Source organism: Lycium barbarum, chromosome 1 (genome assembly GCF_019175385.1).
Source record: "Lycium barbarum isolate Lr01 chromosome 1, ASM1917538v2, whole genome shotgun sequence".
NCBI classification, from domain to species: domain Eukaryota; kingdom Viridiplantae; phylum Streptophyta; class Magnoliopsida; order Solanales; family Solanaceae; genus Lycium; species Lycium barbarum.
Window position 1 is genome coordinate 154,355,673 of NC_083337.1, and position 14,505 is coordinate 154,370,177.

Below are 14,505 nucleotides of genomic sequence, written 5' to 3' on the forward strand. Positions count from 1 at the left end.
TGTTAATTATTTTTTTTAACATAACAAAACCCCATCCTATAAAATCTTCAAATAAAACAACTAAGGGTAGGATTGTTTCACACCTTAACAGTTAAACCAAGATTACTGAGATTCAAACAACTTAATCTTAATAAAAATAAGTACTCTCTCGTTCACTTTTACTTGTCCACTTTGGACTTTTCACGCTGTTTAAGAAATAATAAATGGAGTATATAATTTATCAATGTACCCATATTAATTGATGCATATTTTTATTGGATTTAAAAAATGATTTGAAGTGAGCAATTAATACTATGGGTAAAACAGGAAAAAATAAACTGTTTTCTCTTGATATGCTAAAAGTGACAAGTAAAAATGAAAATCTATTTTTAGAATACTGGACAAGTAAAAGTGAACGGAGGGAGTAATAATAATAATAATAGTAGGATTGTTTCACGCCTTAACGATTACACCAAATTAATTATCGGGATTTCCCATTGTGTAATATAATGATTACCCAATCAAGCCAATATATCAATCTCAGTTTCCAATCAAAACGACATCTCATTAATTTAAGCTTCTTAATTTAACTCTTTTTTTTTTTTTTTTTTGCTGTTCAAATTCTTGAACTCCCACTATCCTGTCGCAAGTAAAAATATGAAGTCTTTCAAAAAACAAAAAAAAAAAGTACGAACAATTATTTTGAACTTTTTAGGTCTCTCAGTAGTTATGGAAAATCAATCAATCAAATTAATGTCCCATTAAATAAGGAAGACAAGATACTAGCTACCAAAAATGGTGTTCGTACTTTAGCGTTAGGGGATCTCGAAATAGGAAAGAAATAAACATACGTATCCATGTTATAAATTACACAATATGTTCCTCCATTTATTATTAGGTATTAATTGAGGGTTTGGATTCATTAGTAAACATTCGAAATTTGATTAAGCAATCCAGTCTTGCTTAGGTACGTACGTCTCCCCCTTACCTTTGAAACATGATTTTAATTTTGAATTTTGGTTTATGTCATATTCAATTTACAGAAAATTGGTACTGGAATATACTAGGAGTAGATGAACTCACTGATAAATTTTTATTGGCCGCGTTAACCGGAATAACGCTAAAACTTTACTTCGAGTAGTGCTGTCATAGATACGATGTGTGTATTGGTGAGGGCTTGTTTCCAATAGATTGGTTACTTAGAGTTTCAAACTAAAAATTAGTGAAGCACTTACGTACTGCAATAAAGAGGAAATCAGTGCCATATTTATTTATTTTTTGTTAAAGCCATCTCATCTCACATCCGTGGTGATGGGGGTTCGGCACCATGGATATTACTTTAAACCATTTAGGTACGATTTTACAAAATTGTCCCCGTGTTTAATTGTGCAAAGATTAAAGCAGTTTTTTCGTGTATTATGAAATGCTGCTGTTTTTTTTAGGGAATTTTACACTGTATGCCAATTATGGCAAAATATTTACCCGTTTTAGCCCATTTTTTTTTAATTACCCGTCATAGCCTTTTTTTTTCCTCTTCAGTTTTTTACTAGTCTTATACATTATTATACACTTTTATACAAGGTTTATACATTGTCTACAGTAGATGTATAAAGTTATATATTGTTGTATAATATTGTATACTAGTCTTATACATTATTATACACTTTTATACATGGTGTATACATTGTCTACAGTAGGTGTATAAAGTTATATATTGTTGTATAAAGGTGAATATTCAAGTTGGGCCATGAAATGTTGGGCTGTAGGTTTGTAATTTAGGAGCCGTTTGGCCATAAAAATTATTCACTTTTTTCCGGAAACCTTTTTCACTTTTGGGCGTTTGGCCATAAATATTCCGAATACAACTTGAAGTTGTATTCCGGAATACCAAAAACTCAAAAAACTTGTTTTTTAAAAAAAAATCACTTTTTTCGCTTTTTTACGGTTACATTTCACAAAAAATTACAATTTCAAAAACTATGGCCAAACACAACTCCAACTCCAACTTCAAAAATTCCAAAAAATGTGAATTTGTTTTTGGTATCTATGGCCAAACGGCTACTTAAAATATGGGCTATGAATATGTAATTTTGACCCATAAATTGTTTATAAGTGAAATTTTTCCTTTTTTTTATTGGTCGAATTCTGATTGAAAGATTACACTGATTTATTTTCTGAAATGTCGGTTGCTGTTACTGCTGATTGTGATTCATTTTGCGATTCTTAAATGCCATTATTAGTTTGCTTGAATGCTGGTGATAACTGATGAAGGTGGAAACTTTTTGTTCTCTTTTGGGAGTATAAGTTATCTGAAATACCATCATCCCAAAGATAGCTGCTTTTTGAAGTTTTTTTGTAGGACTAGTGTACCGACGATGGAATTTTAGCACTGTCATTACATTTTGCAACGTTTTAGCTATATTCGCTAACCTTTTAGCTCATATCTTCTAGCGAATCAAGTTGTATGATGTGTTCGAATTAGTAGCTAGTACTAAAATACTTTCTTAGTCCCTCGCTTGAGTTCAGATTGGCAAGTTTAGAATAGAAGATGTGATTATATGTCAGCATGCAAAAGTGACTGTAGTTTCTTAAGACTTACATATGATATCTCCATCTTTTGGGAAGTGATACAATATGCTGAAATCACCTAGGCCCTTGTAGGACTTCGATCCTTTTTCTTTTAGACATTTGGATACAATCAACTAAATGTGTAGTTTAATATATCTTTTTGCCTGATTAATTTTCAGGAAGGATGTCCACTGAAGTAGCATAAAGAAGAAAATTACAGTAATGGATCAAATCTCTCAGTTACCTGATCCTATTTTGCAGCACATACTATTCTTCCTACCAGCAAAAGATGCAGCTCAAACTAGTTTGCTCTCCAAGACATGGCTGAAAGTCTGGAATTTGCTTCCTGTATTTACATTTGATTTTCATCACAACCTTTCCTTATGGAAACTCTTGTCTACGGGAAAAGAGGAACCGGAACAAGCTGATGTAAGAGATGCTTTCCCAAGTATTATAGATGGCTCGTTGATAGATCTCCACACCCAAAAAGCAATAATAGAGAGATTCAGGCTTTCTCTTAAACTTTCGTATCTAAAAAATGCCTCTTGCATCGATGAATGGATAAGATTGGCCACCAATAACTGCATCAAAGAACTAGACTTTCATATTAAGTGGCAAGATGAGGAAGATTGGTACAGTTTGCCAGGTACAACCTTAACTGCTAAATCGCTGATGGTTCTGAGATTGGGCGGTTTTAAGCTAGAGTGGCCTCTAATTGTTGATCATATAAATCTTACTAAGTTGAGGGAGCTATCTCTAACTGATGTATTTTTGGAGGAACGGATAATCTTGGAAATTTGTTCTGGTTGTCCAGCGATAGAAGATTTAAGTCTCATCAGGTGTCAGGGAGTAAAAGATCTATTGATTTCTGATCTCCCCAAACTTGTGAAGCTTACCTTACATCAAGCGAATGAGATAACTCAAATACATAAAAGCATTCACATTCGAGCTATGTTCCTTCATACTCTGTACTACAGAGGATGTAACAGCGAGTTAAAGTTTGACGTGACTGAATTCAAGCATCTGAAAGAATTGAGCATAACATTTGAGCAGATTACTGACCCAGTAGTAGAAAAACTTGTTTCTGAACTGCCCCTTCTTGAGAAATTAGAATTGAGTTTTTGTTTGAAGTTGACGAGGCTTAAATTTTCGAGTTGTGTGCTTAGACAGTTGGCATTCCGTTCTTATAAGAGTCCTACGGAAATTGGGATAGATACCCCAAACCTCCTGCGTTATGAATATGGAGCTCCTAAATTGCCTGTCATATTCTCTATGACAGCATCATCTCTAGAAGAATCTCATCTCAAATTAATGCCCGACGATCATCTCAACACAAGTTGGTTTGAAAATTTGAGGGAATACCTAACTAGATTCGAACAACTGAATTCACTGGTTTTGTGTATTACTTCAATGACTGTAAGTCTGCACCTCCCATTATCACTTTCTTTGGTTAATGTTCATTTTCGTTACATCTGATTTGTTATGTTTTTTTGGTTAATCATCAAGAATACATTCGTCGTGGAAGAACTGAATGCAATATCGTCCTGCCCTCTATCTGTTGTTAAGCATTTGAAGATACAGAAAGTTGTGCAGTCTCTAAATTTTGAAACTCTGTTAGATGGTCTGCTTTGGACTTGTCATCCAGAGACTCTGGCAGTTGACAGAATCTGGGAGGACGATGAAGTCTTTGTACAGGTGAATGCGATTTTTCCTGTCTTTGCTTGTATAGGATTTTTTTTCTTATATAGTAAAATGAATTGTAGTACTTAATTTCTCGTTCTTGTTCTTTTCGGGTACAGTTCTTGAAGGAGAAACTAATGGAAAGAGAGATTGTTCCTGCCTGCTGTGACTCAAGACGTTTCAAATGTTGGAGGCACTATCTTAAAGAAGTTGATGTTGAGATCTCTACTAAACAGTATGGTGATCCTTCTTCATCGCGTCAAGTCTCAACCATTTGTTTCAAACTCAGATGGTAGAATGCTGACATTAGAAGCTCGCTGGTCGTAGGCTGAAAATTAATCTCGTCTGTCTTGATTTGCTATTTTCACAGGGATATGCTTCATCACTACTGCAGTCTCAAAGTTGGATTATGTTATATTGACAACCTTTGTTTATTTTCTCTCTCTTTATGTCTTTAATTTTTAACCAGATATTCCCTTGATTAAAAAAGATAAACTGGAGAGAGACAGTAACTGGTTCTGTCTTGTGTAGTGGTCTCTACTTGTTCGCCATATGAAAGATGTACTTACATATGATATCTCCATCTTTTGATTCTTTTGCTTTGACATCTGAATACAATCAACATAATGTCTAGTTTAATACTATAAACATGAAAGACGACTCTTCCCTAATGCCAAACTGCAGAGACAGTCTGTCTTGTGTTGTGGTCTCTTTCATGTTTAATGAGACATTAATTTGATTGATTGATTTTCCTAAAATACTGAGAGCAAGTTAAAAATAATTGTTCGTATTTTATTTAAAAGAACTATGATTCTTACATGTGATTGCATGGAGTTCAAGAATTTGAACTGCAAATAAAGAGCTCAAGTTAATCTCAATATTAGAAGTTTCAATCAAAAGTTCAAAACGATATCTCATTATTTGTATTCCCTGAAATAGCCAATCTTTGGTATTGGTTTAATTGGAAATCTGAGATTGACGTATTGGTTTTGATTGGGTAACGATTACAAAATCCGAAACCACGATAATCAAATCATATCCTTAGTCATTTAGTTATTAGAACAAAAAATGGAGACTAGAAATTAGCTTGTGGCGCATATTCATAATTGTTGCATAATGTTACTTTTTTTTAAAAAAAAAAATAAAAAATTGTATAATGTCACTTTAATCAGGCTTCAGCATCTATTTTGCGAGTTGGATGGTGGGTGAATAGACTCATTTTACCTAGCACGCAATTCTCATGTTTGATTTAATAATAGGAAAATCTGCCAAATTTACCCCTATACTTTATTATATTATTCACATTTATCCCTTATTATACTATGTGGTAAAATTGCCCCCGCCGTTAAGAAAGTCTTTAAATTTACCCTCCAATTAATGGAATCCCCCAATTTCTCTTCCTACTACCCAAATTGAATTGATTGGCCATTTATAAATTGAAAAATTATTGTGTTTTCGCTAAGTATTTCAAATTATATATAAAATGAGCTAAATAGATTAAGATTTGAAAATTTGGGTTCATTTTGATGTAGAATGTAAAAAGCTAAAATTTCATGGAAATTTCTTAGAGCTTTTCCGTGCCTTTTAAGATATTTTTCTAAACTAGTTTAGTGTACGCGCTTTGCGCGTGACCAAAGCGCGTAAAATAATTTGCATCGAGAATTATACATTTTATTTGTCCGATAGTTAGGCTTGACAGTCCCCAACGTCAGATCCAAAATCCTAAATTTTAGTTTCACCAAAAAAAAATTATTAATTATAATGATGGTATTATCCAACATGAAATATACTTATTAATAGTAAAAAATATCAATCAACATTTCATGTTAGAAAATTATGCTTTTATTATGGTATAGATATATCTCAAATAGATTATGCTTGTCTATCAAAAAAAAAAAGAGTCCAAACATAGATCCTTAAATAACATTCCAGCAATATTATCCAAAAATTTAATTAATTGAATTCAAAAGTCTAAATGTTTAACAAATCTTAACTACAAATATAATATTTTAACATATATTAATTTGTTGAAGGAATAAATTAGCTTTTAAAGATATAAAAGTGGATATGTCGATCACCTTCAACTATATGACAATTAGCTTCATATAAATCACTCCATAAACTTCTAGAATGTATTAGGTACCTTAAATATTTTTTACTTTTTGTTAGCCTAGAACTTCAGTAGTTAATTTATACTTTCAGAATATTTTTTTCCAAATTAACTTATAACAAATAACCAAATAGGTAGTTTTCAAAAATCATTCGTCCAAATTAACCAGACCGAATATATTTCCAAGGCCAAAATCCTAGTTGTTTTTCAATATCGTCAATCAAACTTAGTATAAATTTAATCCCTGACATAATTTTTAATATCCCACCTTATCCGATTAAAATTGGGATTAAATTATTCCATTTCCCAAATGAAATAAATTAGTCCAAGAATTATAATCCCAGGACTATAATTGCGGGATAATTTAGTCCACGAATAAACGACTCATAAGTGTGCTATAGATATTTAGGTCCATTTGTGTCTTGGGGAAGAAATATACTCATAATTATGAAGTAAACGATCGCGTAGATTTTTAATTAATTATTTATAGGATTAATTACATTAAATACCCTTATAATCTGACTCAGTTCGGATACAAAATCTGTATTTTTGTTATATTAAATGAATTTAAAAAAAAAAACAAATCAAAAAATTATTAATATCATATTATGATTAAAAGAAAGGAATAATTAAATTCGCTTCAACAGTGTAACTCCCTTGTGAGCTTTGGCGCTGAATCATTAAGGTGATTAGAATTTTTTTACCATAATCGCTTATATAAAACGAAGAGGAAGAGTGTTTGTTCATGGACATTTCAAATAAAATAAACAACAAAAGGAAAACTACATAATGACCTCCCTGGATCCCTCAAGACTTCTTCATTAGCAGGGAGACACTATCATCTTCTTTGTTTAATTTTGTTAACAAACAACTTAACGTAACAAAACTATAGGGAATCATATATATTTAAAATCTAAAAATATATAATGAGAAAATCAAGAAATTTTTACACACACATAAGGTTTGATAATTCCCTCCCGAAAACTTTTAAGTTAAGAAATATTATCATCTTTTCTCTAGACCAAAAAGAAAGTCTCTACACTCTCTGCCCATGTGTTTTTCTTTTGATCTATTTATTTCTTTTACAATTCATCTCTATTTTTTTTATATTAAAAAGTGATTAACTATTACTCGTATAATAACCTCTAGAATTTCCTTAGAGCAGTTTAAATGCAATAAAATCAAGATAATTTCAATTGACATAAGTACCATCAAAATATTCACATAACTCAAAAACATTAGAAGAAAGATGAAGCAAATACTACTCTATATATCAAAACCTAGTAATATTTCTAGCAATTAAGACCTAAAAAGTATGAAATAAGGAGTATGAATAACAGAAATTAAATGCAAAGGTTACATCTTCATAGAAAAATTTCAAGTCGTAAATATTAGGATTTCATACACAACTCAAATTAGAAAGATTTAACACCAATGCAATATTTTAGTTGATTTTAAAGTTCTAACTATTATAGAAGTAATTAAATGACTATTTTGTCTAGTCTGAAACAAAATTTTAAAGGGCAAAAAAGGTGAACGACATTGTGTGTTGCATGTGTGCATAGCATGACACATTAGATGGACTTAATATCTTCTTAACACGTAAAGATGATGTATTTAATTAAAATCAATCATTAATTTTTACAAAAAATTGAACCAAATTTTAAATCAACTTTCACTAATTAGCCTTATGGATTACGCGTGAATGTATACATTTGACATACAAATAAAGATATCCATATTAATAGAACTCTAACAATTAAAAACAGAAAACTCTAACCTTTTTTCTTTGCCTTCGAGCTAGGTAGCAAGGTAGAAAAAATCAGTAGGACAGAGCAATAGAATTTGTGGCATGAATCAACCAATCTATAAAAAAAAAAATAAGAAAATAATCAGACCATTAATCAAACATCAATCAATCATGTGCTGGTTTAACCTATGTAAATTATAAAAGATTATATAATTGAAAACAAGCACAATCTCAAAAGAAAAGGTCGTCGAAACATGGTCCTAAGGGGGTTGTTTTTTCACCATTGCTAGTATTCTTTTATAGATGTACAAAGACACTTTTCTAACCCTAGTAAGATTTTATTTGTCATAAAATATGAAAATATAGTGTTTAATAACAACTTTACTTTTAAAATTTAATAATAAAATATTTATTACCCTTGTTCACGTTAGAAGTAACCTTATTAATCTCTTCTACACTAAGTTGGGAACAAAATTATAGGAATCCTTTTAATATTTTTGATTTTTGTTGATTTGAATTATGGGAATTCTACAAATGGAATGTTAAATAAGAAAAAAATGTAATGGCTGAATTATTAATTAATGACGATGTCCTAAATAATAGGATAATAAATTTAACGGGGAGTGAAAGTCTTCTACTATTTGGTAAGAGAAAACGTGTTTTTATTTTTTGGTTTAGAAGTATTGCTTAAATTCGTTGGTGTCCAAGTAAAAGGAAAGAATTTAATCTTACTCAATTTCAAATTCCTAAATATTAGGAGTTTGTACGTAGGTCAAATATTTAATTATAAAAATAATTAAATAATAATATGAGAATATAGTAAATGATAACTTTGTCTATTGTGAAGTCTTTTAATAAAGAATAAAAAATTCAATCAACATTTCTAAAATCGTTCGTGCTTTTAATATAATATAAATTTTATGTCCACGTGAAAAAATAGAACGTTAAATAATTTTGAAACGTTAAAGCTTTGATTAATTATGTAAAGTGGTTATTTGTCATTTTCTTCCTGACTGTGAATGGTGACAGTGACGGCCCAATAAGTTGACGTAGTAAAAAGTTAAGAAGGTTTCTGGATGAGCATTATGTTATATTTATTAAAGGATTTAAGTTATATGTATCGCAATATGTCACAGTAAATAACTTACCTTTTATTTTAGATTATTAATTAATATTATTAAACAAGTTATTCAATTCATCTTTTAAGTTATTCAACGGTGTAAATATTTTTTTAATATATAGTGTATACAATTTAATTTTTTTACTGAAAGTACTTAGTGTGTAAACTTAATTACTAGCAGTTACGACTTACAATTAAATTGCTACCTCCTGTGAGTCTCATAGACCATGATTTTTTTATATTCTTGATTATTTGTTGCCTTGTTAGCGCCCCACTCACCCTTTGTCCCCCCCCCCCCCACCCACCCACCCTTTGGTTATTTATAATCTTTTGTTGTTTTAACGAATTAGACGAAACTAATCATAGAAAATTATTATCTTATTTGTTTAATATTTAAAATTATTTCCAAAAACTTTGATTTCACTTTTTGTGAGGCAAAATGAAGTCTATTTGTGTGAGACGCATAATAAAATAGGATTGGAGATATGCCGTTGGACTATGATATGAGAGAGAAGTGGCTCCTCGGACATATACTAAAACTAGTAAATTTATCCGCGCTTCGCGCGGTGATAAAATATTTATTGATTTAGAAATAAATTTATTATAAATAATCGAGATAAAATTAGTAAATATTTCATGCGCGTGTATACAAAAATCTATTGTGTATATGGATGAAATCATAAGGCTCTATGTTTCTTATATAGAATTAGGACTTAGATGATTTGTATTTTTACTTTTTGTTTCTTTCAAAAAATAAGGCAAAATATTAAGAAGGTTTTTCACTTTAAATATATATATCTATGTGGTTAATGGATGATTCTCATCCTAATAGACATTAGAAGACACACAAAAAACCTTCTTTTTTTTCGATTGATTAGATAGTAGAGCTAAAACTTTTGTTTTCTTTAATTTTCTTCTAATAAAATATAAGATAAGTGGAAAAGAAATGTATATTTGATTTCTTTTCATAATTTTATTCGCAACTAATTATATTTCCTATTCGCATTATTTAAATCTACCTCTCAATTGTTCATCTTCTAATTAAAGAAGCTCCAATTTTAGACAAGTCATTACTTCCCTCAAATCCTCGATTATACTCTTCTTATTTCCTTTTTCTCCCTCTCTACTATTGCTACTTCTTCTTTTTCTACACCGCTACTTCATCCACTCCTCTTTGCTGAATTATTTCCCTTGTGACCCCTCGTTCTTGCTAGTAGTTTTAAAATTTAGTTCTCCTTTACATGCCTACGTATCTCCATCTTTGAATTGTTTATTTATACTTCAATATTATTATCACCCATTTTATAAAATCGTCTTTATTGGCACGGGTAAGTATTTGTCAAGGCAAAAAGTAACTCTTAAGAAAAATAAAAAAAGAGATCGAGGTAGTGAGCCTAGAAAGAAAGGGTTTAAAAGGAGAAAGAAAAACACTATACGATAAGCAGGGGAGGTTCCAGTTTGTACTTTTTTTGAGAAAAATATTATACGATAATTGTTTCTTGTCGCATAATAAGTATCAAATAAAATGCCTAATTGAATACTTCTGAATTCTTGTTTTTTTCCTCTTCTACTATAATATTACAAACAAAAACAAAAAAAAAATCACCTATATAATTAGTATGGAGCAAATTATGTCTAGTCAAAAACTTCAAACTTATAATATCATAATTTAATTAAATTGCAGGTAGTGATGTACGAATCTAACAACTTCAAACTTATAACGTTATAGAATTTAATTAGATTGTAAGTAGTGACAGCTTCAATCCACCATCACATTTATTTGCTTAGTTATAACAAAAAATACATTTGAGCAACTGTAAGAATAAGAATACTTGAGACAAGTTCACCATATTTATTTTATGTTATTGTTATAGTCAAGAAAATTATATATAGCTAACAAAATTTGTTCTTTAACATAAAAGAAAATCTAAAAAGTTAGTAGTCTTACCTATTATCAAAAAACAGTATTACGTACTATGTTCGCCAGTCTTGGCATGTGTGTTAGTATGCCTCCAATCGTCGCGCACAAAAAAGATCAACTTTCTTAAGGCAACAGATTTTGCTTTTGCCAACTTGCCGATAAAAGATAAATTAAAATGCATGGCATTCATTTATTATAAATACTCATTGCACTTTGACTAAATGACACGAAATCGATATCTATACATCAATCTAGCATGATACAACACAAAAATGTGATAAAAAGACTCAAAAGAAAATCTATAACTTTTCAAATGACACCACATCAAGAAGAAGAGAAGGGATTATATTTTACCGTTATTACATAGAAAACACTTCATAACAGTGCTCGAAAAAAAAAATCAAGCAACTCCACATCAAAAAAGAAGACAAGGGTTTGTATTTTACTGTTATTATATATATATATATATATATATATATATATATATATATATATATATATATATATATATATATATATCACCTCATAACAATGCTTGGAAAAAACAGAGTTACACTAATAGAAGCTCCACATGTCTGGAGAAAACTATGGATATGGAAGATCTGTGAAAGAGGCATAGCGATTAAATATATCCTAACCTGCAGAGTTATATCCTACTCATTAGTGCCCTATTAATATTGTTTATTATTGCTTTTCCTAAACTTACTCTTCTGCTAGTTCGTGCAGAACGTGGTTTGGCTAATTATTGCTCTTTTGAGCAGTTTCAAATTATCAATTCCTATGACATATACTTCTGGGAAGGCAAAATGCAATTAAACGTGACCTTTTGAGAACCAAAAATTAAGTTTTTTATTAGTAATTTAATACTTGCATAAAAAGAAAAACCCAACAAATGCCAAAAAAAAAAAAAAAAAAACATAAATGAGAATGATGGCCATAGAGAGGTGTCACATCATTTTATCTATGTCTAACTTTATATTATATATAGATATAGATTGCAACAAATTAAGGTTAGCAATAAATTAATTTGAAGGGAAAAAATAGTAGTTAGGTAATTTTGTATCTTTGATGTAATTTAACCAATTATAATATATTATTTTCATTTATTTTAGTTTGCTTATTAATATTATTAATTAGAGTTACTTACAGTTGTATTTTCGGTAATCTGATTGTCTAATTTTTTTTTTATTTTTTTTTTACAAATACATAAAACTTAAAACTCGAATGAATTAAAACTATTCTAGACCAGTTTTGGGAAGCTAGCTCCATACGTGTTGATCTCATAAAGCAACGTCAATGCACTATGTTAAAGATGATTGATTGCTAATGCTTCGGTGCCAAGAAATTAAAGTCTCAAACTCCAAAAGTTCAACTATTACGCCTACTATAATTTCCTTAAAAAAGTAACCGAAGACCTAAGTTTATCAGAGAATCGACCCATATATGGAACGATATAATCACTTACCCGATTTGGATAACTTAAGCCTAAGTTGATCAGATAATCGACCCATATATGGAACGATATATTCATTTGATCAGAGAATCAACCCATATATGGAACGATATAATCACTTACCCGATTTGGCTAACTTAAGGAAGATTGGTCCGGCCTTATCTTCCATAAAAAGAAAATTTTAGTCCAGAATACGAATAGTCTATGCATCTGGACGTGAATAAGAACTTATTTATATTCACTATTTATATCAAACTAAGTGATCTAACCTTAACAATTAAACATAGACCTTTAGTATTTCTGTTCATCAAACAAAAAGATAGGGTGAGAATTCTGAGGCTCTAATCTCGAAAAAGAAAATAAACAACACAATATTAATTAGTAATAATCTTCTCCTTTTTATTTTATATATTGAATTAAGTAAATTAGAGAAAAGAAAAAGTAGCGCCTTTGCATCTTTTATTTTTTCGTTGTAATCAATAAATAAAAATTACTTATACCACAAACTGAAACATGTTACTACAACTCTACAAGGTTAACATGCATCCATGCATGCATATTGTAAGAATTAAAATGGGGCATTATGGAGGGAGACCTTTAATTTCCTCGTAGTTTTTTCTTGTATGACGTAAAGCCCTCCCAACTAATCGTCCAAACACGTATGATGATAATTACTTTGGCTTGAAATAGATATACGTGTGTTCATACAAGACTTCCGGAAGTGATGTTTTTATTTGTTATAGACTTTTAACATTGGCGTAAGAGCATAGAGTAAAAGGTGGTTAGTTAAATATTTTAAATCGCAGAATTATGTTGAGTATGTAGAAAATTACAATATATATAAGTTAAAAATTACATTATATACATACATATTATTAAATTTTAGATTATCTTTAGCGAAATTCCTACATTCGTCAGAAGTATCAAATATTCGATCCAAGACTGTGTAGTGCCTAATTACCCTGTAAACCTAGCCTACATATATGAGAATATTTCTACATGATACATGGCAGGAGCTTATTGGTCATGAAACAAGCAACGGGAAACTACGTCCTTGTCAATCCTTCTCTTTAGAAGATCGCATGATAATATGCAAACCATCACACGTTTCATTAACGTCTAATGAGACATGTAAAAAGGTTTCATGGATCATTGACGTATATATGAAGCGGATACAAATTAAGAAGAAAAGAGCATGGTTAATTGAGCCTATATAATGTGACAAAACTGTGAAAATGTGACAAAACTGTTGATTGGGAGAAGGAGGTAGTTGCGGAGACTATAATTTTTTTTTACAGATTTGACAAATCTCGGTAGCTTTTATTCTAATCTTATATGTATTTGTAAATCACTTAATTTATGTACTATAAATAATTTATCCCGAACTTAATATAAGCTGCCTTTTTTGAAATCCTAAAAAATTAGACTTAAGATTGTAATATATATATATATATATATATATATATATATATATATATATATATATATATATATATATATATATTACATTTTCAAGCGTAAAGATCATTAAAAATGAAAAATAAAAGGTATAAACAAAGATTTTTCCTTTATCGCGTTTTCAGCTATTTTGGTTCCTCTTAAGGTTTATGATAAATCATTGTAACAAAAAATGATATAGGTAATTAACCATATATGTCATTTTCGTCTTATGCGCATGTCACAAAAAGAAATTGATAGAAACTTTATGCCTATATATATGTAGGTAGCTTGAGCTAACACCCATACACACTTGACATAGTTGTTTAGTTGAATATCTGAGAATATTGCAATTGTCTCCCAAATATGAGAGTGATTCTAGCCGTGACTGTAGCTACTCTTCGTAGAGTTAGCCATCTGCGACCTGCTTCAGGATGGGGTGATCCACGGTTAACTTACCTGATTAAGGTATTACATATGTCTTATT

General features: G+C 30.1%; 1 protein-coding gene across 1 annotated transcript; it reads left to right on the plus strand.

The window, feature by feature from the left end:
• The first annotated feature begins 809 nt into the window (after nucleotides 1–809).
• LOC132619204 (putative F-box/LRR-repeat protein At5g02930) lies at nucleotides 810–4,768 on the plus strand. The gene is made up of 4 exons (XM_060334179.1): nucleotides 810–946; nucleotides 2,727–3,963; nucleotides 4,054–4,242; nucleotides 4,347–4,768. Exons 2-4 carry the CDS (start codon nucleotides 2,770–2,772, stop codon nucleotides 4,521–4,523), a joined length of 1,560 nt encoding a protein of 519 aa, XP_060190162.1. The 5' UTR covers nucleotides 810–946; nucleotides 2,727–2,769; the 3' UTR covers nucleotides 4,524–4,768.
• Nucleotides 4,769–14,505: the final 9,737 nt, after the last annotated feature.

Coding starts and splice junctions, on each gene's coding strand:
- LOC132619204 (XM_060334179.1), top strand. CDS start 2,770: ATGGATCAAATCTCTCAGTTACCTGATCCTATTTTGCAGCACATACTA. Junction 3,964..4,053: donor TGTGTATTACTTCAATGACT/GTAAGTCTGCAC, acceptor TTAATCATCAAG/AATACATTCGTCGTGGAAGA. Junction 4,243..4,346: donor ACGATGAAGTCTTTGTACAG/GTGAATGCGATT, acceptor TTTCGGGTACAG/TTCTTGAAGGAGAAACTAAT.